The sequence below is a fragment of the Leptonotus elevatus genome, chromosome 6 (assembly GCF_054856555.1).
Source record: "Leptonotus elevatus isolate MCC_2025b chromosome 6, RoL_Lele_1.0, whole genome shotgun sequence".
Lineage (NCBI taxonomy): Eukaryota > Metazoa > Chordata > Actinopteri > Syngnathiformes > Syngnathidae > Leptonotus > Leptonotus elevatus.
The window spans coordinates 2,384,308-2,403,817 of NC_141244.1; the positions used below are offsets into that span (position 1 = coordinate 2,384,308).

The 19,510-nt window shown below is 41.2% G+C and overlaps 1 protein-coding gene across 6 annotated transcripts in view; it reads right to left on the reverse strand.

Moving 5' to 3' along the window:
• Nucleotides 1-19,510, reverse strand: part of LOC147171791 (CUB and sushi domain-containing protein 3-like) — a 499,351-nt gene that overhangs the window by 104,449 nt on the left and 375,392 nt on the right. For all 6 annotated transcript variants that reach the window (XR_015095358.1, XM_086078287.1, XM_086078288.1 and 3 more), the window contains 2 exons: nucleotides 13,781-13,966; nucleotides 12,529-12,702 (listed from right to left, as the gene is read on the reverse strand). Coding sequence is in view for 5 of the 6 variants with exons in the window: in XM_086078287.1 (XP_085934413.1) it covers nucleotides 12,529-12,702; nucleotides 13,781-13,966 (360 nt within the window). In the remaining variant the exon portion in view is untranslated. The remainder of the gene's footprint in view (nucleotides 1-12,528; nucleotides 12,703-13,780; nucleotides 13,967-19,510) is intronic.

The following is a 19,510-nucleotide window of genomic DNA, read 5'->3' on the forward strand; positions in this document are numbered from 1 at the left end:
CTCCACTTGGGCTTTTGTAATTTCTAGTGCCTTCCACAGTCACAGGCAGTCAGGGTGGCGGAAATCATTGGGTTTTTAAAACAATTATGTTGCTTAATTGATGTTGTAATAAAGAGTAAATCTAGAAGTCTGAGGTTATTACAATCCTTCTGTTCTAGTTCCAGCCAACAGTTAGTATCTCTGTTGGGTTGTGCCCATAAAATGATATATTGTAGCTGGTTAGCTATATAGTAGTGCATAAAATTTGGTGCCTTTAGACCTCTGAAGAGTAGATAGACTAATCTTTGCTTTTACTTGTACTTCTGTTTCCTGTTTCACGTCTTTGTTTGTCATTCAGCTCACGGATTGAATTTTAGCTTGTGCAAAACAACTTTAACTTATTGATGTCCATTTAAAACAATCTATCTGAATGTTAAATATTTTAAACAGTCACACATCTCACGGGGAAACCAACATGACGTTGCCAAAAATGTGTCATCTTGATGTACTGATCTGAATGAAGTGTCTTGATTGGACTTGGGAGATTCTTTTTCTCCAGACTCCTATTGAGGTGGATTACAATATATTGTGGTACATAGCGCCATCTAGTGTGCAGGAGGGGCATATCAATTAGTAGGTGTCTGATTGAAAAAAAAAGTAGGCTGCACTGGCAAGACGTGCGGCGCCACTGCGCCGGTGCCGTGTTATGTCAATCAAATTGGCGCCTGCGGGGTCCAATCTCATTTAACCAGGGGCATGTACGACCACGGCCTCCCCTCTGGCTCCGCCAGTGACCGGCCCTCCGGACCGGCGGCCCACCAGGGAAATCCCCGCTATCCCCGTGGGTCAGTCCGCCCCTGCTGTCCAGTCTAAATATATTATACATTTGTATTGATACTTCTGAGTCTGCTATTGTTTCAGAAATAGCTATCATTTTCATGTAGAATAGTACTTATTTCTTCAACCTTTGTTCTTAAACTACAAATATTCAAGTAAGTAAATCTCTATTCTCAATCTATTCCACCCCTATGAGAGAAGCAATCAAATAGTATATCACTGGCATCGGGCCGAAACTTTGTAAGTCACAATTTTTTTTCTTTCAAATTCATATTTTTTCAAATATATATAAGTGTATTATAATATCTATACTTTTGGTCAGTCCATACGTGTGGGTGTCATTTTTACAAAAGATTGACAAATCTTAAGTGTTGAAAATGGCTTATACTCTTCGATGATCCAATATTAATGGTTGAACAAAATTATATTTTTGGGGTCTCCTGAAAAGTGACTATTTCAGCGGTACAAGGTTTTGGCCAGCGACATACTCAACAGACAAACAGCAGATGAAGTTAGAGAAATGAATAAGAAGATTTTCCGATAGTATGCACAATAATGTGTTTGGCATACAGAGTGACAACCATGGTGTGCGGAGCTTGTCTGTGTAGCTGTGCATTTACAAAGGATCTGCTCTTTATTGGCTTTGAGATCCTCTTCCTTGAGCTGTGCATTTTTCCTGTGTTGACTGCTTGCTCTCTGCCTACAGACCAGCAAGTGGATGCACTAATAGTCTAATGTGTTGACATAGCTTAGCAGCGCAAAGCTAATATATTTTATGTACATCACAGCACTCAGAAGCACACAACTGGATTTGTCACGTCAGTTGGAGATGATAAGCCTGCGTGTGGCAGGGGTGAACTTTGAGTGTGTGCTTAATACATTTGCTACCTTTATACTGCAGCAGGGTGTGTCTGGAGAGAGCGCTCTTGAGTTCTCTCTCCATCTGAGCGTACACTTACAAAGCCGCATATACATCATAGAATGTGCGTGTTCATTTTTGTATTTGTGTGTGCTGTGCGACCCAAAGCATCTGCCAGGACTTAATGAGATTCCTTCGTTTAGGTGAGTCAGACCGGCAACATATGCACTGTGACAGCTATAATCTCACTAATTGGAATGGGGGAGGATTTGTTTTGCATTTGACTTCATGTCCGTTCACCCGCTGTAAGGAAATTAAAGGCCTTCAACTCAGCTGTGCAACAGATGAGTGCAAAACAGGCAAATGATTTGAGAAGCCATTTCAAACAGCCTCATTTAAATAAACGAGAAGAACAATGGGAGCAAGCATAGACACAATAATGAATACATGGAGGGAAACTGTGGATGATACGCAAATTGTGAGGAAACAAAGATTAGGTTTACAATCTTAAATATGTTGGTAATATGGGATGCAATGCTTTCATTGTGAGCCCTGTGATAAAGACTGTCTATTGGCCTTCCCGTTATACATTCTAAAAATCAGATTTTTTTTCCTCACTTCAAACTTTATTTTATTTTTGAACACACACACAAACAACACTGTTGTATATGAAATACAAACCATGAACAACACTAACACTATTGTATATGAAATACAAACCATGAACAACACTCACAGGAGGACAGCACATGTTAGAGGCTTTGGAGATAAAGTCAGAGAGGCAAGACTGAGATGGTTTGGCCATGTCCAGAGGAGAGATAGTGAGTATATTGGCAGAAGGATGCTGAGTTTCCAAATGCCATGCAGAAGGTCTAGAGGAAGACCAAAGAGGAGGTTTATGGATGTAGTTAAAGAGGACAGGCAACAAGGTAGTTGGTGTGAGAGCAGAGGATGCAGAGGACAGGCTTAGACGGAGGCAACTGATTTGCTGTGGCGACCCCTGAAGGGAAAAGCCAAAAGGAAAAGAAGAACAACACTAACAGGGGGAGTCACATTCAGTGTCTGTTCCTGTTATTATTTATGTCTATCACTATTGATACTATATTAATACTATCTTGATTCGGTAATTCCACTTTGCACCAGTTTTTGGTTATAGCTTTCTTGCTTTCCACTAGTAATACAGGGTGATTAAAAAAGAATACGGCAAAATCATTACGCCATATCTCAAAAACGAAAAACCATCGAAAACTCTACAACATAAAATTGTAAGGCCATCAGGGAGTTTATCCTCTATGGCCCATAATGTCATCAAAGGATTCAGAGAAACTGATGAAATCTCCAAACGTAAGCAGCAAGGCTGATAACCAATATTATATACCCTGCCTTTCAATAGTGGGAATTCCATCCAATTTTTTTAAATTTTGTAAGTCAATTTACTGAAAATGTGCAAATAGGACATGCAACTTAATGCCCGTTTCCATCTGTTCTTCTTTTGCGAATATTGAGCAGGGACTTCGCCGCCGTATAAACTGCAGCGATAATTGTTGGGGTATTTTGGACGAATTAGTAATTTGATCGGCGCTTGAGGAAGTTGTAATTCCCTCAATCGCCTTTAGGTGCACCACGTTCTGTTTACTTTCAGTTTTGGAGAAACACAACAAATACAATCCAAATCCTCATTTATTTATTCATAATCTGAAGTCGCCACATTCAATGTTCGTGGTTCTTTGTAATAATAAAATAATTACTAATCCACTTGGACACAAGCACAATTGAGACTGAACTAGATTTAAAAAACAACAACATGCATTTCTTCACTACGGTTACACATAGAGAATCAAAACACTGCCTACCTAACTATCATACGGTGAAAAGAAAAGGGATAAAAATGAAGCTAATAAAAATAAGAAAGGAACAATTTAACGAGGTAGAAAGGAAAGGTTTGACTTGCCAAATCTGTGAGATATTTTAAATGGAAGTTGCACCAGCAATATGTCAAATTGGCTACGAGACCTGCAACTTACTGGAGTGAGTTGAATCGAGCTAGCAGAGGGAAGGTCGATTGAAGAAAAAATTGCTCCCAAAAAGTCAAGGCAAAAAATAAATTAAAAAATCCACAGTTGGATGAGGTGCGAGGCAGCTCGGGCTCATGGTGGATGGCGCTTTCAGGCGAGGTCGGGGGCTTCAGCCGGAGTTGTACTCGCGTACCGGAGGTCCTCGTCTCAGCTGCCCAAATCCCGCTGCTGAGACCAAGATCCGCTGCGTGCCTGCGTCCCGAGGAAGACCAGCAGTTGAACCAGCTCGTGCCGCGACGGGACGCTCGGAGGATGGAGCAGGTATGGGTTGACGCACGGGGATTGCGCGCTGCCAGAGTCCAAATTGTGGTCGCTGGGTGACACACGGGGTCACGGAAAAATTGGTGGGACGAAACACAAAAATAAAGAGAAAAAGAAAAAAAAAGAAAAATGAAGAGCAAAAAGTCCGTCTGGCAGGAGGGCGCACATCTGGGTTTGGAGCATGGCGGCAGTATGGTGCGATCGCCAAGTCCGAGACACTTGGTCGTTCAGGGAACAGAGATGCCACGTGTTTGCAAAACATGGCACGGCACCGGGGAGTACTTTTGTCAGTTCTGGGCCAGACGAGGTGAAAAAGGGTGAATGAAGTAGGAACAGAGGGCCGACTTCACTAGTTAACTTGCGATTAATCACAAATTTCATATTTGTTCTAAATGTACAATAAAATATTCTAGGTTTCATGCTATTGTTAACAAAAGTGGAAAAAATGTTAAACTAATAGAAATAGTTCAAATGAATTTTTGACGTTTATAGCCGCCAATGGTAGTGAATGAGTTATACTCCAAATTATTTAGAGAATTAATAATTAAGAATTAAATTTGGTCAGGCTGGCAAGTCAAGTTGTTATCGTTACACATATCAACTAATAACACATCATGAGATAATTTTGTTCTTTCCGGAGTAACTAAATAATCTCTGGGTTTACAATCATCCTTCCTGTTGAAATACAGACATTCCTTCATAGGCATAACATGATGTGAAACATTCAGTTGTGTGTAAATTCACTTGTATGTGATGAATTTCTTATGTGAAATGTGTAAGATTGCTTTGTGGATTATAGGTGTTTTATGTGAGGGCAGTTCCGATCGTATACAATTGGAGGCACTTTGGTCACGTGTAACCTCCAAGAAGGCTGGATGTACTGACCAGGATTCCAACGGACCTTTTGGCCTATGTTGTTTTATGACTTTGATAAGAGTTTGCAGACTGCCAGTCTGCGATGTCAGCAGGGGTGAAGATGATGCTTTCCGATAAAATACTTTGGTGCCATAAACTCGTGGTTCTGGCTGGTGACAAACAAACATTCCCATTCTGGTGAGATGGCCTCTGGTTGACTTCAAAAGAGTGTAATCTATTTTGGACTGTCTCTGGTTTAGGCAAAAGGGGGAGAACGGAGGCATCTCACCTCACCCTAGGTTGACTAAGCGCATATTTCCAAGAGTGAAATGTTAAGGAAAGGAAGGAAAAAAAAATTTGAGGGTCTATAATTGTTACAACACCATAGAGATGGGATCCACCAGTAATTTAAAAGAAGAAGAAAAACAGGAAGCGACTGCGCCGTGCAATGATGTCGTATTAGTTTGCCTTTGGAATTCTTAATAAACCGTAGTGTTCCTTTCTGTTTTCCCATCTAAAATTGCATTAATATTCGCTTCATTAATTAATTCCAAAAATATTTATTTTTCGTCGTCCCCCCCAAACATGCTTTACTTTATCGTCTGCCATTGCTGTGTGACTACAAACATACGTGTGATGTAATATCCGGTCAAAATGTGTGATGTGTATCCGGTCTTGTCAGCGTTTATTCGCAAAACCTGTTTCCATAGCCAAAATTAGCATTTACCTTTTTTTCTCTCGATATGCTTCAAAATCCACCCCTTCCCAGCATAAAAAGTTATACATATCTCTAAACTCATTCTTCCATTTTTATTCAAATCAAGAACAAAGAATAAATGCAGACATTGTCAAGTAGATTCATGTTATTCCCAATACAACGCTTGCTGACCAACTTCCTTGTGTCGCTACTTTCAAGTGAATGAGTAGACACAAAACATTGGTAGTGAGTTTAGAGATCACACTGCCATATGAAGAATAAAACACTGGCTTAACGAGTCTGTTTACTAACATTATTTCTGTGTTGGCGAGTAGAACAAAACAATTGAGCATTCAAGAGAATGAGAATCCACTTAAATATCCACTTAAATATCCGCAGAAGAGGGTGATGACAGGGAAGAGCACAGGAGGAAAAAGGGGAGCATACATTTTTTTTAATTTTCTTCTGGCCTGCTTTTAGATAAAGTCAAAGATGATGTCCACCTGTGTAATTATTTGCTGCAATAAACAACTTTTCCACAATGAGCTCATGGAACAAGCATTATTTTTCTGTTATTTTCAATTTTTTTCTACAGGCACATCAAATAGTCCACTACTGCGTCATTTCTAAAGTGGGAATGCTGAAACGTTTTTAGTCCATTGGGAAGTGGTGGATAGTAATGGCCCATTATTTTGGCACAAAGGTGCTGTTTCAAAAATTCTGTAAGAGCTCCATAGGGGAATAGTTTGAGGCCAGTAAATGTGCTCAGTCAGCTGCTAACAATCCTATTCTGAAATTGGTCTGAACTTTACACATAGGCATTATCCAAATGTCTTTAGACCATAGCTGGCTCACCTCTGTGGTGACGGTCGATTACATATTCTAACCTTTCTCACTCAATACCCTTGCAGATAGTTTAGGTTCTATTATGACTATTTGTAATAAGATGTAGACACTATAAAGTGGCAGTAAAATACAATAGTTACGGCCCCAGGACTCCAACGATAATTGTCAGTTGTTATTGTTATTGTTTACTCTAATGCTTGTATTACAATGGGAGATATGCTAAATATGTAAATTTGCTCACTTACCAACAAATTAACATTCTCCACTTTTACCATGGTTTAATGTTGATATTAATGGACAAAATATCAGTTAAAGGTGAAAACAAAAATGAGGAAAAAAAGACACTAATGTATAAAAGTTGTAAAATGTTAAGCATTAAATTGAGTGGAATAAGTATTTGATTCCCTACAAGTCGGCCAGAATTATAGCTCCCACAGATGGTGTGAATGTGTCACACAGCTGTACACAACTAAACACAGCGATTTTGCTATATTTATTCAGCAGCGGTGCTCCGCCGCTCCTAAATCCGACCTGCCGCTCCTTCGAGCCAGCAAAACTAACACAAACAAGTGTGCCTTTTGTGTGCGTAGAGTTCCTGAGACGTTATCCTTCCAGCCAATCAACGGGGCAAATTTTACTGTGCCAACGCATGTTTCTGATTGGTATGCAGGTTTCACGCTCGTTCCTGGTTGGCTGCTTTCTCCAGCCACTGTGAATGGCTGTGTATGCTGTGGGAATTTGGAGTGCGTAAGCAGGGAGGAAGAAGGCGGAAGAGAGTTGAGGCTGTATGTACTCGAATGTGGAGATGAAACAAGAAAGTGAATAAAAAGAGAGATAAAATAAAACACCAGAATGCAGTGTGACCTCCTATCTCCTGCAGTTCATTTTGTCTACCCCGTTTGGATCCCACCTTTTTGGCGACGTGCGGCGGGCGCTATACGCGGAGATGACCCGTACTCCAGCCGCGAGACAGAGCAGGAAAGGATACAAAAATACTGTCGGTTTGGCCAAGGAATCCGGAAAATGGCAACAGCAAAGACACATGCTTACAAGGAACAATTTAAACTGCAACCTATCAGTTACGCGTACATGGAGGCGCGAGATAATTCTACATTGGTGGAGGAAGCAAGAATTTTTTTTTTTTGTCATCATTCCAGGAGGATTAATGAAGGAACTCCGAGTCTCCAACTGCTAGACATTGGCGTAAAGTAGGCATTTAAATTGAAGTTACAAGCAGCATTTGTGCGCTGGATGAGAGCGAACACACTTTAACCAAACTGGGAGGCAGCGTCGGGCGAGTATGCCAGAATGTGAATAGATTGTGGACGCCTGGGCAAAAGTGTCTGCTTGCACTATTGTTCGAACTTTCGCAAAAGTCTGCATCATTGCTTAACAGCTGCACGGCAGCAAGAGTGACTCTGATAATGATGACCTGGCATGTTTGATTGAGAAATTGCTCAACTGTTCAATTCAGATACAGAAGATGAGGACTTTGATGGATTTGTGGATGAAAACTGATCAAAAAATAACATGAGTTCAACCGAACTCACTGTTTTGCTCCTGTTGTGCTGCTCTTGCATGCATGCTACCATATGTTTTAGCATGCAAGCTACGGTTTGTTTTAGCGAGCATGCGCCATTGATGCGGTGCGCTTTATAGGCTACATACTTCCTCCAATGCCCCAGCCCCGGCGACCGCTGTTGACAAAATTCATAGCGGAAACACTGAAACAATTAACAATGCTCAAGAACTCAACTTGCCATTGATATTAAGCAAACCTGTAGTAGAAATACATTTTAAGGCCCACCTTTAGTTTACAAGTGAACATCTAAAAGGCTCAGAAAAAAGAAAGCTTTTGGGAGTGCAGTAGTCAAATAAAGTTGAACTATTAGGCATCAACATCAACTTAATCTACAATTTTTAGAGGGTGAACCAAGAAATCCTAGTATGATGTAACACCATTAATTGATAAAAGGCTACAACAAATGTGACTCCACTGTGTATTTGTATGCACAAGTACTAGCAGTACAAACACCATAAGTATACCAACGCTTTAATATGGTCACTATAATAACGCTTATCATGAATGATACAAGCAACACAAAAACTGGGGTATATTGTAAATACAACAAGAAATGCAAAGCCACATTTTTATGTAACTATATTAGCAGCACCCTCCTTAAATTTGCCAACATAAGTAGGCACCACAGAACAAATATAAAGTTAATGAATAACTCACTCGCCATAACACAAAATCAACAGCCGCTTGCCGCAGAGCGGACCTTATGCGTGGGAATCACCTGTCACCGTAAGTCCATGCACTTTTCTTTTTCTTCTTGGTATAGGCTCTTGTGTTGTCTCATCACTGGGCCTTTTCCACTTGGCAAAGAAACTTTCCAAATACGTCTTTTTTCCTTATTTTGCTAATTTGTCAATTTAGCATCAGTGCTACGCGACCAAGATAATTAGCATCTTGACATGTGTCAAGGGATAGTTGTAACCACAAACCCAGTAACTTTTCAAATTAAAATATTGTTCAGCTTCGGCTAATCAATTAACCGGAAGTACAGTAAGTATTTTAATTATTTCAACTGTGCGGCTCGCCGCAGCCCGGTCCAAAGTGGCCCATGGCCTAAGTAACAGTCCGCGGCCCAGTGGTTGGGGACCACTGATCTATCAAGTATTATGTTATTTATTGAATTGTAGTGTTTCTTTAATTCAGCAACAAACATCTGTTAATGTCAGTGTAATCATGTCAAAATAAAGAACCACTGATTGTCACACCCACCTAGCCATTCATGCATGCTGTTGAGAGCACCACATACGTACAATACATTTACCCAATCACAGAGGCCAGACACAACCACATCCACTTTTTGCTATGGGCAATGTGGGCGACCGCCCAGGGTGCAGTCTATGTGAGGGCGCCCTAAAAAACAAAAACAAATAAAAAACAACGCAATGGAAACTCGCTAGTTTTCTACTAGACTACCGCACATTACCGTGTTGAGAGAGAGAGAGAGAGCGAGAGAGAGAGAGAGAGAGAGAGAGAGAAAGAGAAAGAGAGGTGCCAGAGGGACTTACAATTTCTACAATGAGAAAGAGAGATAAGGTGATGACTGACGGAGGAGCTCTCTCTCTCTCATTGGAGAAAGAGAGAGAGCGCTCCTCCGTCAGTCATCACCTTATCGTGGGGGAGGGGTTTGCGTATCCCAATGAGGGGTTTGCGTGTCCCTATGAGCCTAGGAGCTATGTTGTCTGGGGCTTCATGCCCCTGGTAGGGTAAAAAAGGTCCTAGGTTAGGGACCAGACAAAGCATGACTCAAAAGACCCCTATGATGAATGTAAATTTTGGATCGTGGTTTCCCTTGCCCGTACGCAGGTCACTGGGGCCCCCCTCTGGAGCCAGGCTTGGAGGTGGGGCTCCAAGGCGAGCGTCTGGTGGCTGAGCCTATACTCATGGGGCACAGCCCGAAAAGGCAAAGTGGGTCCCCATTCCCATGGGCTCACCACCTGTGGGAGGGGCCAAAGGGGTCAGGTGCGCAGTGAGTTGGATGGCAGCCAAAAGCGGGGGCCTTGGCGGTCCGACCCCCGGCTACTGAAGCTAGCTCTGGGGACATGGAATGGTGTGCCAGGCTGAGAAGTTCCAACTAGATATAGTCAGAATCGCCTCTACACACAGCTTGGGTTCTGGTACCAATCCTCTCACGGTGAAAGGCGCAGAGCAGGTGTGAGCATACTCATTGCCCCCTGGCTAGGCGCCTGTACGTTGGGGTTTACACCGGTGAACGAAAGGGTAGCCTCCCTCCGCCTTTGGGTGGGGGGACGGGTCCTGACTGTTGTTTGTGCTTATGCACCGAACAGCAGCTCAGAGTACCCACCCTTTCTGGAGTCCTTGGAGGGTGTGTTGGAGAGAGCTCCCCCTGTGGACTCCCTCGTTCTGCTTGGGGACTTCAACGCACACGTGGGTTATGACAGTGAGACCTGGAGGGGCGAGATCGCTACGGACTGACCATAATGAACAACATGTTCAAACACAAGGGTGTCCATATGTGCACTTGGCACCAGGACCCCCTAGGCCGCAGTTCAATGATCGACTATGTAGTTGTGTCATCAGATTTGTGGCCACATGTGTTGGACACTCGGGTGAAGAGAGGGGCGGAGCTGTCAACTGATGGCTCAGATGGCGGAGTAAGATGCTGGTCCGACCTGGCAGACCCAAACGTATTGTGAGGGTCTGCTGGGAACGTCTGGCAGAATCCCCTGCAGAAAGAGTTTCAACACCCACCTCCGGCAGAACTTCTCCCTTATCCCGAGGGAGGCGGGGGACATTGAGTCCGAGTGGACCATGTTCTGCGCCTCCATTGTTGAGTCGCAGCTGTGGCCTTAAGGTGGTTGGTCCCTGTCGTGGCGACAATTATCAAACCCGCTGGTGGACACCAGCGTTAAGTGATGCCGTCAAGCTGAAAAATGAGTCCTATTGGGCCTTTTTGGCCAGTGGGACTTCATAGGCTGCTGACAGGTACCGGCTGGCCAAGCGGAGTGCAGCTTCGGCGGTCGCTGAGGCAAAAACTCGGACATGGGAGGAGTTTGGTGAGGCCATGGAAAACAATTTACGATTAGTTTTCCTCCTGAACGGCGTTTCAGGAGAGGAAAGCAGTGTGCCATTAACACTGTGTATAGTGGAGATGGGGTGCTGCTGACCTTGACTCGGGACGTCGTGAATAGGTGGGCAGACCTCCTCAATTCCACTGACACGTCTTTTCTTTGAGGAAGCAGGGTCTGGGGACTCTGAGGTGTGCTCCCCTATCTCTAGGGTCGAAGTCACTGAGGTGGTTAGAAAGCTCCTCGGTGGCAGGGCCCCGGAGGTGAATGAGATACGCACGGAGTTCCTAAGGGCTCTGGATGTTGTGGGGCTGTCGTGGTTGACATGCCTCTACAATATCGTGTGGACATCGGGGACAGTGCCTCTGGATTGGCAGACCGGGGTGGTGGTCCCCTTTTTTAAGAAAGGGGACCGGAGGGTGTGTTCCAACTATAGAGGGATCACACTCCTCAGCCTCCCTGGTAAGGTCTATTCAGGGGTGCTGGAAAGGAGGGTCCGTCGGGAAGTCGAATCTCGGATTCAGGTGGAGCAGTGTGGTTTTTGTCCCAGCCATGGAACAGTGGACTAGCTTTACACCCTCGGCAGGGTCCTCGAGGGTGCATGGGAGTTTGTCCAACCAGTCCACATGTGCTTTGTGAGAAGGTGTTTGACCGTGTCCCTCGGGGTGTCCTGTGGGGGGTGCTTCGGGACTACGGGGTACCAAGCCCCCTGATACGGGCTGTTTGTCAGTGTTTGGTCCGCATTAAGTCGCAGTAAATTTAATTTGTTTCCAGTGAGGGGTGTACACTTGTGTGCGCTTTTCTCCCCCATGAGTTTAATCGCGCGGGGTTTCTTAAAGATTTTGACAACATTGACCTGTCCTCAGCAAACTGTTTATTAAAAAAAAAAACTTTTTAAAGGGCACTTTTTTGAGAGAGGGCAAAGGGGCAAGGGTGTCATCACCACTCGGGGTCTGCCTGTGCACGGCAGTGATACTATACCATGCCTGGTCTACCAATAATATAGACACAAATGTATTTGATGTAGGTTTGCAATTTCATTGGGATTTAATGACCGAGTGTAATTGTTATGATGATTATTTTAAACAAATCACACCAGTGGAGGCATTCTTTAGGAAAGAAACAGACTCAAGTGTGTCAGGGTAATATAGTTAAGCCCGACATGGATGGATGGATGGATGAAATTAAATCAAGCATAATAGTAAGGCAGTTAGCACTAGTGTCTCCAAACATGACTTTCTCTATGACAGGCTATTCATCGTGACTTGTAAATTGAAATTGAAATGAACATGCTGTGAAGATGGTGATGGTTGTAATAACATTGCCAATGTCAGAAGAAGATGTTGAGAATAAATAAAGTTATATCTCATTAATATGCACAAATATTCTTGCTTATGCAATTCGATTTGATTGTGTGTGTGTGTGTGTGGGTGTTTGTGGGTGGGTGGGGGTGTGTGTGTGTGTGTGTGTGTGTGTGTGTGCGTGGGGGTGCGTGTGCGTGCGTGTGTGTGTACCTGAGCAGTGAGGCAGTGGGCCACTCCAATGGCCATTGAGCTGACAAGTGAGTGATGAGACGCCTATGAGCTGGCGGTCTTCAGAGCAAGAATATCGCACTGTAGAGCCAAAGGTGAACTTCTCTCCAATCATCACACCGTGGGGAGGACTACCTGGGTGTCCGCAGTCCACCTCTGCATGATATAGAGTGAGCAGTCAAAAATAAAACTATCAATGAAAGAACAAATTGAAACTTTCTATTGCATAGCTCAGTACCCTACATGAAATGACCGTCCATACAGCCACTTGCGTTGGTGACACTACTTTATGCTTCTAAAACGCCCGACGGATTGCAATAAAATAAAAAAAAACTTTATTAATACTGTTCGTTTATTTGGTCCCACCCGGGTGCACTGGATAAATAGCTGTTCATCAGCACTTCCACTAGCATACTTTATTTGTGTGAAGAACATATGCATGATACAATGTATACTGGAATGATGTACTGTACATTTTGCATTCTTGAGTTTGTGTTAATTACCACAGTTAAATTCAAAGTTAATTCTTGTGTATCTCTTGCATTTTCCTATGATAAAATTAATTCTGTTTTGTGTGTAGAAATGTATTTTATGTAAGCACTGTGCACCGCTGAGACACTGCACGATGAGCTGAGTGTCTGGGAGCAATATTAAAATCTCATATATTAGAGCTCATATAGGTTTGTTGTTCGAACTAAAGAGGCTAATTCGCAGATACAATTCTAACCTATTGATTAGATACCAGATAAGCTACAGGTTCCAGAAAATGCTCCCAGTCAAACCATTTATGTGCACTGCTCACAATTGGGAACACGATAGACAATAAATGATAAACACAGTAAACTGGATAGTTGAGAGAGCGAGAAAGAAAGCAATAATGAAAGACCATAGAAATAAAGAAACAAAGAAAAACAAAAAGAAAGAAAAAAGAAAGCAAAGGAAAGAGAGAAAAAGAAAGAATAAAGAAATGAACAACAAAAGACTGAAAGAAAGAAAAACAAAGGAATGAGCGCAAGAAAAACAAGACAGAAACAAAGAAAAATAAAAGAAAGAGAAAAATGAAAAACAAAAGAAAATGAAGAAACAAAATAAATAAAAAGTAAAAAGAACAAAAGTAATAAAAACAAACACACAAACAATACAAAATAATAAAAAACAGAAAACAATATGAAGAAAGAAAGAAAGAAAGAAAGAGAGAAAGAAAATGTGTCCATTGCTCAAATAAACAGATTACCGATGCATTCTGGCAGAGGTTTGTCCCAGTGGCCAGCAGGTTGGCAGGTGAGCACGGAGGAGCCAAAAAGGAAATATCCAGGGTTGCAATCGTAGAACACCACACTGCCAAATGTAAAGTTGCCATGCTCAATCTTGCTTTCACGGATGGAATTGCTAGGGATGCCAGGGTCTGTGCAGTTCACCACTGTACGGAAACCAAAAGAAAAAGCTGTAGGTTGCTTTTTATTTATTCAACCTTTAATTATGCAGGTAAAGCAATTAAAAACAAATGATCAATTTGTGATGCCGATCAGGCACCAGACAAAACAATAAAAATAAGCAAATTGGAAACAAGGTCAGGAAGGCTTTTATAAGTAACATGATATGCTGCGCAAAGCCCTTGCTTTATAACGCTGTGGTGTGTGATTTCAATTAACAAAATGTAATAGCATCTTAAAACATGTTAACTGCATCCTTAATTAATATGCACAGAAAATTAAATCACCTAAAGTAAAACATAACAACATTGTCTTTTTGATGCATCATTGAATTAAACACATGTGACCGTCCGTGTTCACGTGCAAAATTAAAATTGAATTTACACGACCTGAGGAATATATTTTTTCTACAAATGGTGACAACTGTGTCTGGGCTATATTAAGCACAGACAGTAATAGGAACAGCAGACGCTTTTTTCCTGAAAACAAAAGGACTGCAAGCATCAATAGCCATAAATTTGCAAGCATCCTTTTTTTAGAGAAACTAAATCTTCAAAATGACACTACTGACAAGGTTTTTTAGACCATTGAAAGACAATAAGGGTGAAATTAAGTTAAATTAACATCACATTGCATCAATAATACAAATGCACTGCAGAGCTGGCTGAGTTTGAGTAATTATAGGTACTTAAAGACATTTTGACGAAGGAAGGAGATAATGACAGAGTTTAATATTTTGTTTACCACGGTATGATTCGAATAACAGACAAAAAATAAAATAAAACAAAAAAGACCAACAGTCTCTTCACATTCCTCTAAGGCTTAACGTTTAAGGGGAAGATGGGAAAACAATGATATTAAAAAAGATGGTATTATAACTCCATTGGAATAGAATGAGGCTATGCTGGTGGCTCTGAGACTCACTTCCACACATCGGTAGTTTGGTCTACTTTGTCTAATTGAAGTACATGGTGATTCACAAAGGATATGCCAAAATCATCATGCAATATTTCAAAAATTAAAAAAACAATAGAAGACTCGAGATTAGACACAGGTTGTAGAGTTCAAGTTTAACTTCAAGTTTTTTTTCATGTTTTACAAGTATTCAATGTGGCCACCACCGGCAGCACGGACAACATCAAGCTGTTGAAAATTGCTCCCAAACGCACCTCAGGATGTCGCGGTTCACCATGTTGATTGCAGCTGTTTTTTGTGTGTTTTTTGTAATCTTTTATCTCATTAATAATGTAATGCATTGATTCAGTGATCATTTGCTAGAGGAGTTATCCAAGTTTATTTCGATGTCTATTTCACTGTGGTTTCGTAATCCTTCTGCTACCGTTCAATTGGTAGAGGTGCTACAGACCTCGCTCTCTGCGTTTGGACTGCGAGATCTCCACACCTCATTATGTGGGACTTTTTGTTGTGGGGGGGTGTTAAAGACAAAGTTGATGTTCCACCACTTCCAGCAAATATCGATGACATGAAAGATGGAATAACATCAGCAACCAACACGGTTGACTGCGACATCCTGAGGCACACGGAGGAATTCTCATATTGTCTTAACCCATAGGCCGGGATCGCGTTACCGCATTTCTACTATTCCGCTGCACATTCTGCACTCGCATATTCACCAAAGTTAAAAAATGTGAACTTTTTTTCCGCGTTTCAACTTGCGGTAGCCAATCGGCTTTGAGTACGGGTTATGTCACTCACAGCATCTGTTGTCACCCGGAGCGCAACAACACGGCCAACCGGGACTGAATGGTGAGCAAGGAAGTAGCATACAAGTGCTAGTAAGTGTATTTAATTGCTGTTGAACTGTACCGAGGTAGCAATAGTGTTTATCATCCACGCCAAAGCTATTTAGCGCAATAACCCTAACCGCTGGATGAAATCTAAAAAAGCGGACGCTGCTGCAGAAAATAGTGCCCCGGCTGTATAGCTCCAGGAAAGAAGTGGAAGTAGTCAGCGGTGCTCTTTTTTGTTGACTTGCTAAAGTGCTCTATAGTAGTTGTTCACCAAGCGACATGCCTCCTCCTCTAAGGTGTGCGCGAATGCATGAATGAGCAGCATTCGTTTCAAAAAATGAAGAAACCATTCCAGACCACCTTCTCACTTTTGGTGTGAATGCAGCATTAGCTTGGAGTGCTCTAGTGCTCTTCTACTTTTAAAGCCGGGAGAGTGGATATGGCATTTTGTTTTGTTTTGACCAATTCTTGGTCTCTTAAGCTACGTTCACTCTGCAGGCAAATGCGACCCAGATCAGATTTGTTTTGCCCAAATGCGACCTGTATCTGTCTTTTTTATGTCAGTCTGAACGTCTCAATTCAGATTTTTTCATATCCGACCTGGGTCACTTTCACATGTGGTCCTAGATCGGATACGTATCCGAATTTTTTAAATGTGGCTGCAGTCTGAACGGCCAGGTCGCATATATCCGACCTCGACGTCATCAAAAGTCATGCAGGCATTAAGCTTCATTTATGCTTGACGCATCCGCAAGGCCCGCACGGCTCAGGAGACGTACGTGAATCGGCAAAGTTGTTTCGAGTAACAGTTGTGACTTTATATTTGACATTAATTTAATCCCACTTGAAACCTGAAGTATGAAGATGCCATTTGTGGTGGTGATATTAGTAATTTAGCCACGCAGACGGCTCATTTATGACGCGTGGCAATGACGTGACGTCATCGTTAGGAAGAAAAAAAGGAGAGGTGAACAGGCTCGCCTCATTTTCACAAAATGTTATTCCTACCTCCTCCTGCATCACTCCTCTGTAGATATGATATGGTAAAAAAATTAGCCCAAACAACGGACTTATAAAAGTCAGTGGCCCTGACATGTTGGACCATACGTATTTACTTCCGCAAACACAGCGCTGTGAGTGACGTTGTATCTTCTTCTGCGCATGCGGGTCACGTTGGGGACGTATTACGTCCACAAAGTAGATAGACTGAGGTCGCAATTAATAGGTAATGTGAACGCTTACTCAAAAAAATCGAATTTCGCCCCAAAAATTGGAATTGAGCTAGATAGACCTGTAGCCTTAGCTGATGAAATGCACACCTTCCAGGGTATATATAGTCTAATTTCACATTACTTACAGTACTTGCACAATTTAACGCTAAATATAAACTTTTCCATATTCATTTTCAATGGGGACTGACATTGAGCTTTTTCTAAGTCCCACTTTCCACGCCCAATTCCATACATACAACTGATCATCAATACCATCTCTATGGTACTTCTCAGTGGTGCACTTGGTGAATTGCATTAAATGTTTTCAAAACTACATTACAGTCGATCTCATAATTTTTTCATTTGTAAAAAATTTCTGTCTGAAACATTTTTTGTATCCCCTATTTAGATTAATAAATATATTTGTAAAAATAAAAGAAAAATCAGTGGTTACTGTTCCTCTTTTGTGAGCACTTGATCATTTTATTATACAGCAGCCCTACTGGGTGCATTTCTCTTTTCATACAGATCTATTTAATGTCCCTTCAAAATAAAATAAGAAAATAAACAGTCATAGTGTGTTGTATAATTTGTTTTATAGAAAACCTAAAAATATATCGTTATCGCAATATAACATAGCCTATATCGTGATCGAAGGTTTTTTTTCCATATCGCCCAGCATTGTCAGGAAAATTTAATTAAAATTATTAAAATAATGTGTCCCCATTCAGCAGCGATAGCTTTCAGCATGAGATGGCTCTTGTCAATATAAATATGCCATAAGCCATGATTTTGAACAAGATAAATTAAGTCAGTGGTTTGAGTAATTGTCTGCCACACCGGAAGGTCTGTGTTCAAACCCCGCCAGCACAACTCTTTAGTACAAATGCAATATTGAATAAGAATCATTGTCAAATTATTTCACATCCATTACTTTTGATGTCAGTTGTATTTATTACATTTTTATTCCATTCTATATTCAAAATAAAAAATCAACACAAGCTTTTCAATATATACTGACATATACACTACAATTATATAAAAGGTTATTTTATGGCAGCAATTACACAGCGGTTTGAGTAATTCCCTGCCACTGGGTTTAATTTCCGCTTGGACAACTCTAGTACAAAAGCAATACTGAATACTAATCGTCAAATTATTTCACATCCATTATTTTTGATGTTGTTTGTCATTATTAAGTTTTTACTCAATTATATATTCAAAATTCTAATTGTCAAGTTTTTTAATTAAACTCACTTTTAGTTTAACTAACTCCCTCTGGAAGGGTAGACAGGACAGGCACGGCGGATACAACTCAACTGTCGTTTATTGCTCACACGCACACATCAACAAACTCACACACTACCTCACATATTTGTTCTCATAGTAGCAGTATTTGTGCTCGATTAGTGTTAGTGAATAGCGTGAATAATCGTAGGCCGTAAACCGTTGAGGCGTCCCGGTCCTGACATTCGACATTAAGACAGCTTGACGTGGATACGCATATATAGAGTTCCCCGCCCACATAGGTGCAAATATCATTCATTCATTCATAATTATCCTTACTCCCTATAATAATAATAATACATCATAGGCATTAGGTAAATGCCTTGACTATAAGATATGTACACAAATAAGAAGATTCAAATACATGTGTACACACAAAATTATGCACTACAAGAATTCATGCGTTACTGTGAGTAAATTAAATTGGCGCATCATTTGGAAACGAAAAAATTTAGTTCACATTGCCTACACTAATTCAACGCAAGCTTAATATGTACTGACGTATTCACTACAATTATATACAATGTCACAGATTCTTCTACAGCACCAATGACACAGTGGTTTGAGCAATTGCCTACCACACCGGAAGACCTCGGTTCAAACCCTGCTTGGACAACTCTTCAGCTAGAGAAGCAGAATTTTGACAGGTGAACAGGAGGCGATGGTTCAAATCCCACCTTTGACAAATTGCACTTCAGGTGTTATTTTTATTCATTTATCTTTCAACTACAATTAATACTTTGTAATTTTCACATAATTATTTTAATTTAATCATTTTCTTTTAATTTCCTTCATAAGCATTCAACTTAGCATTTAGCTATCAGCATTCTCACGCAATTTCTGCAGAAATTGCACTTAGTCTCGTTTAGTATAGGCATTAACAATATTGTTTCCAGGGAAACTTCAGGTTTTCGTGGGTGATTCTAAAGTCACCCATAGGTTTTAGAGGCATGTTTTGCCAGCTGCTTTAGGCCTTAATGGGTTAATGTTGTCCATGCTGCCGGTGATGGCCACATTGAGCACAACATTAGATACATACTTGAAGGCATGTCTAACAGATGTGTCCAAGCTAGAGTTTTCTATTGTTTGTCACTTTGTAGATATTGAGTGATGATTTTGGTGTATTATTTTTTAATCACCCTGTATTCATCATGTAAGCTTGCACTCTTAACATTATTATCAGCAAGGCTGTTGCAGATAGACTGGGAATCGATCAAACAAAATCATACTATTATTTGTTAAATTGTTAAGTTAGCCATTCCATGGTCACAAGACGGTGGCC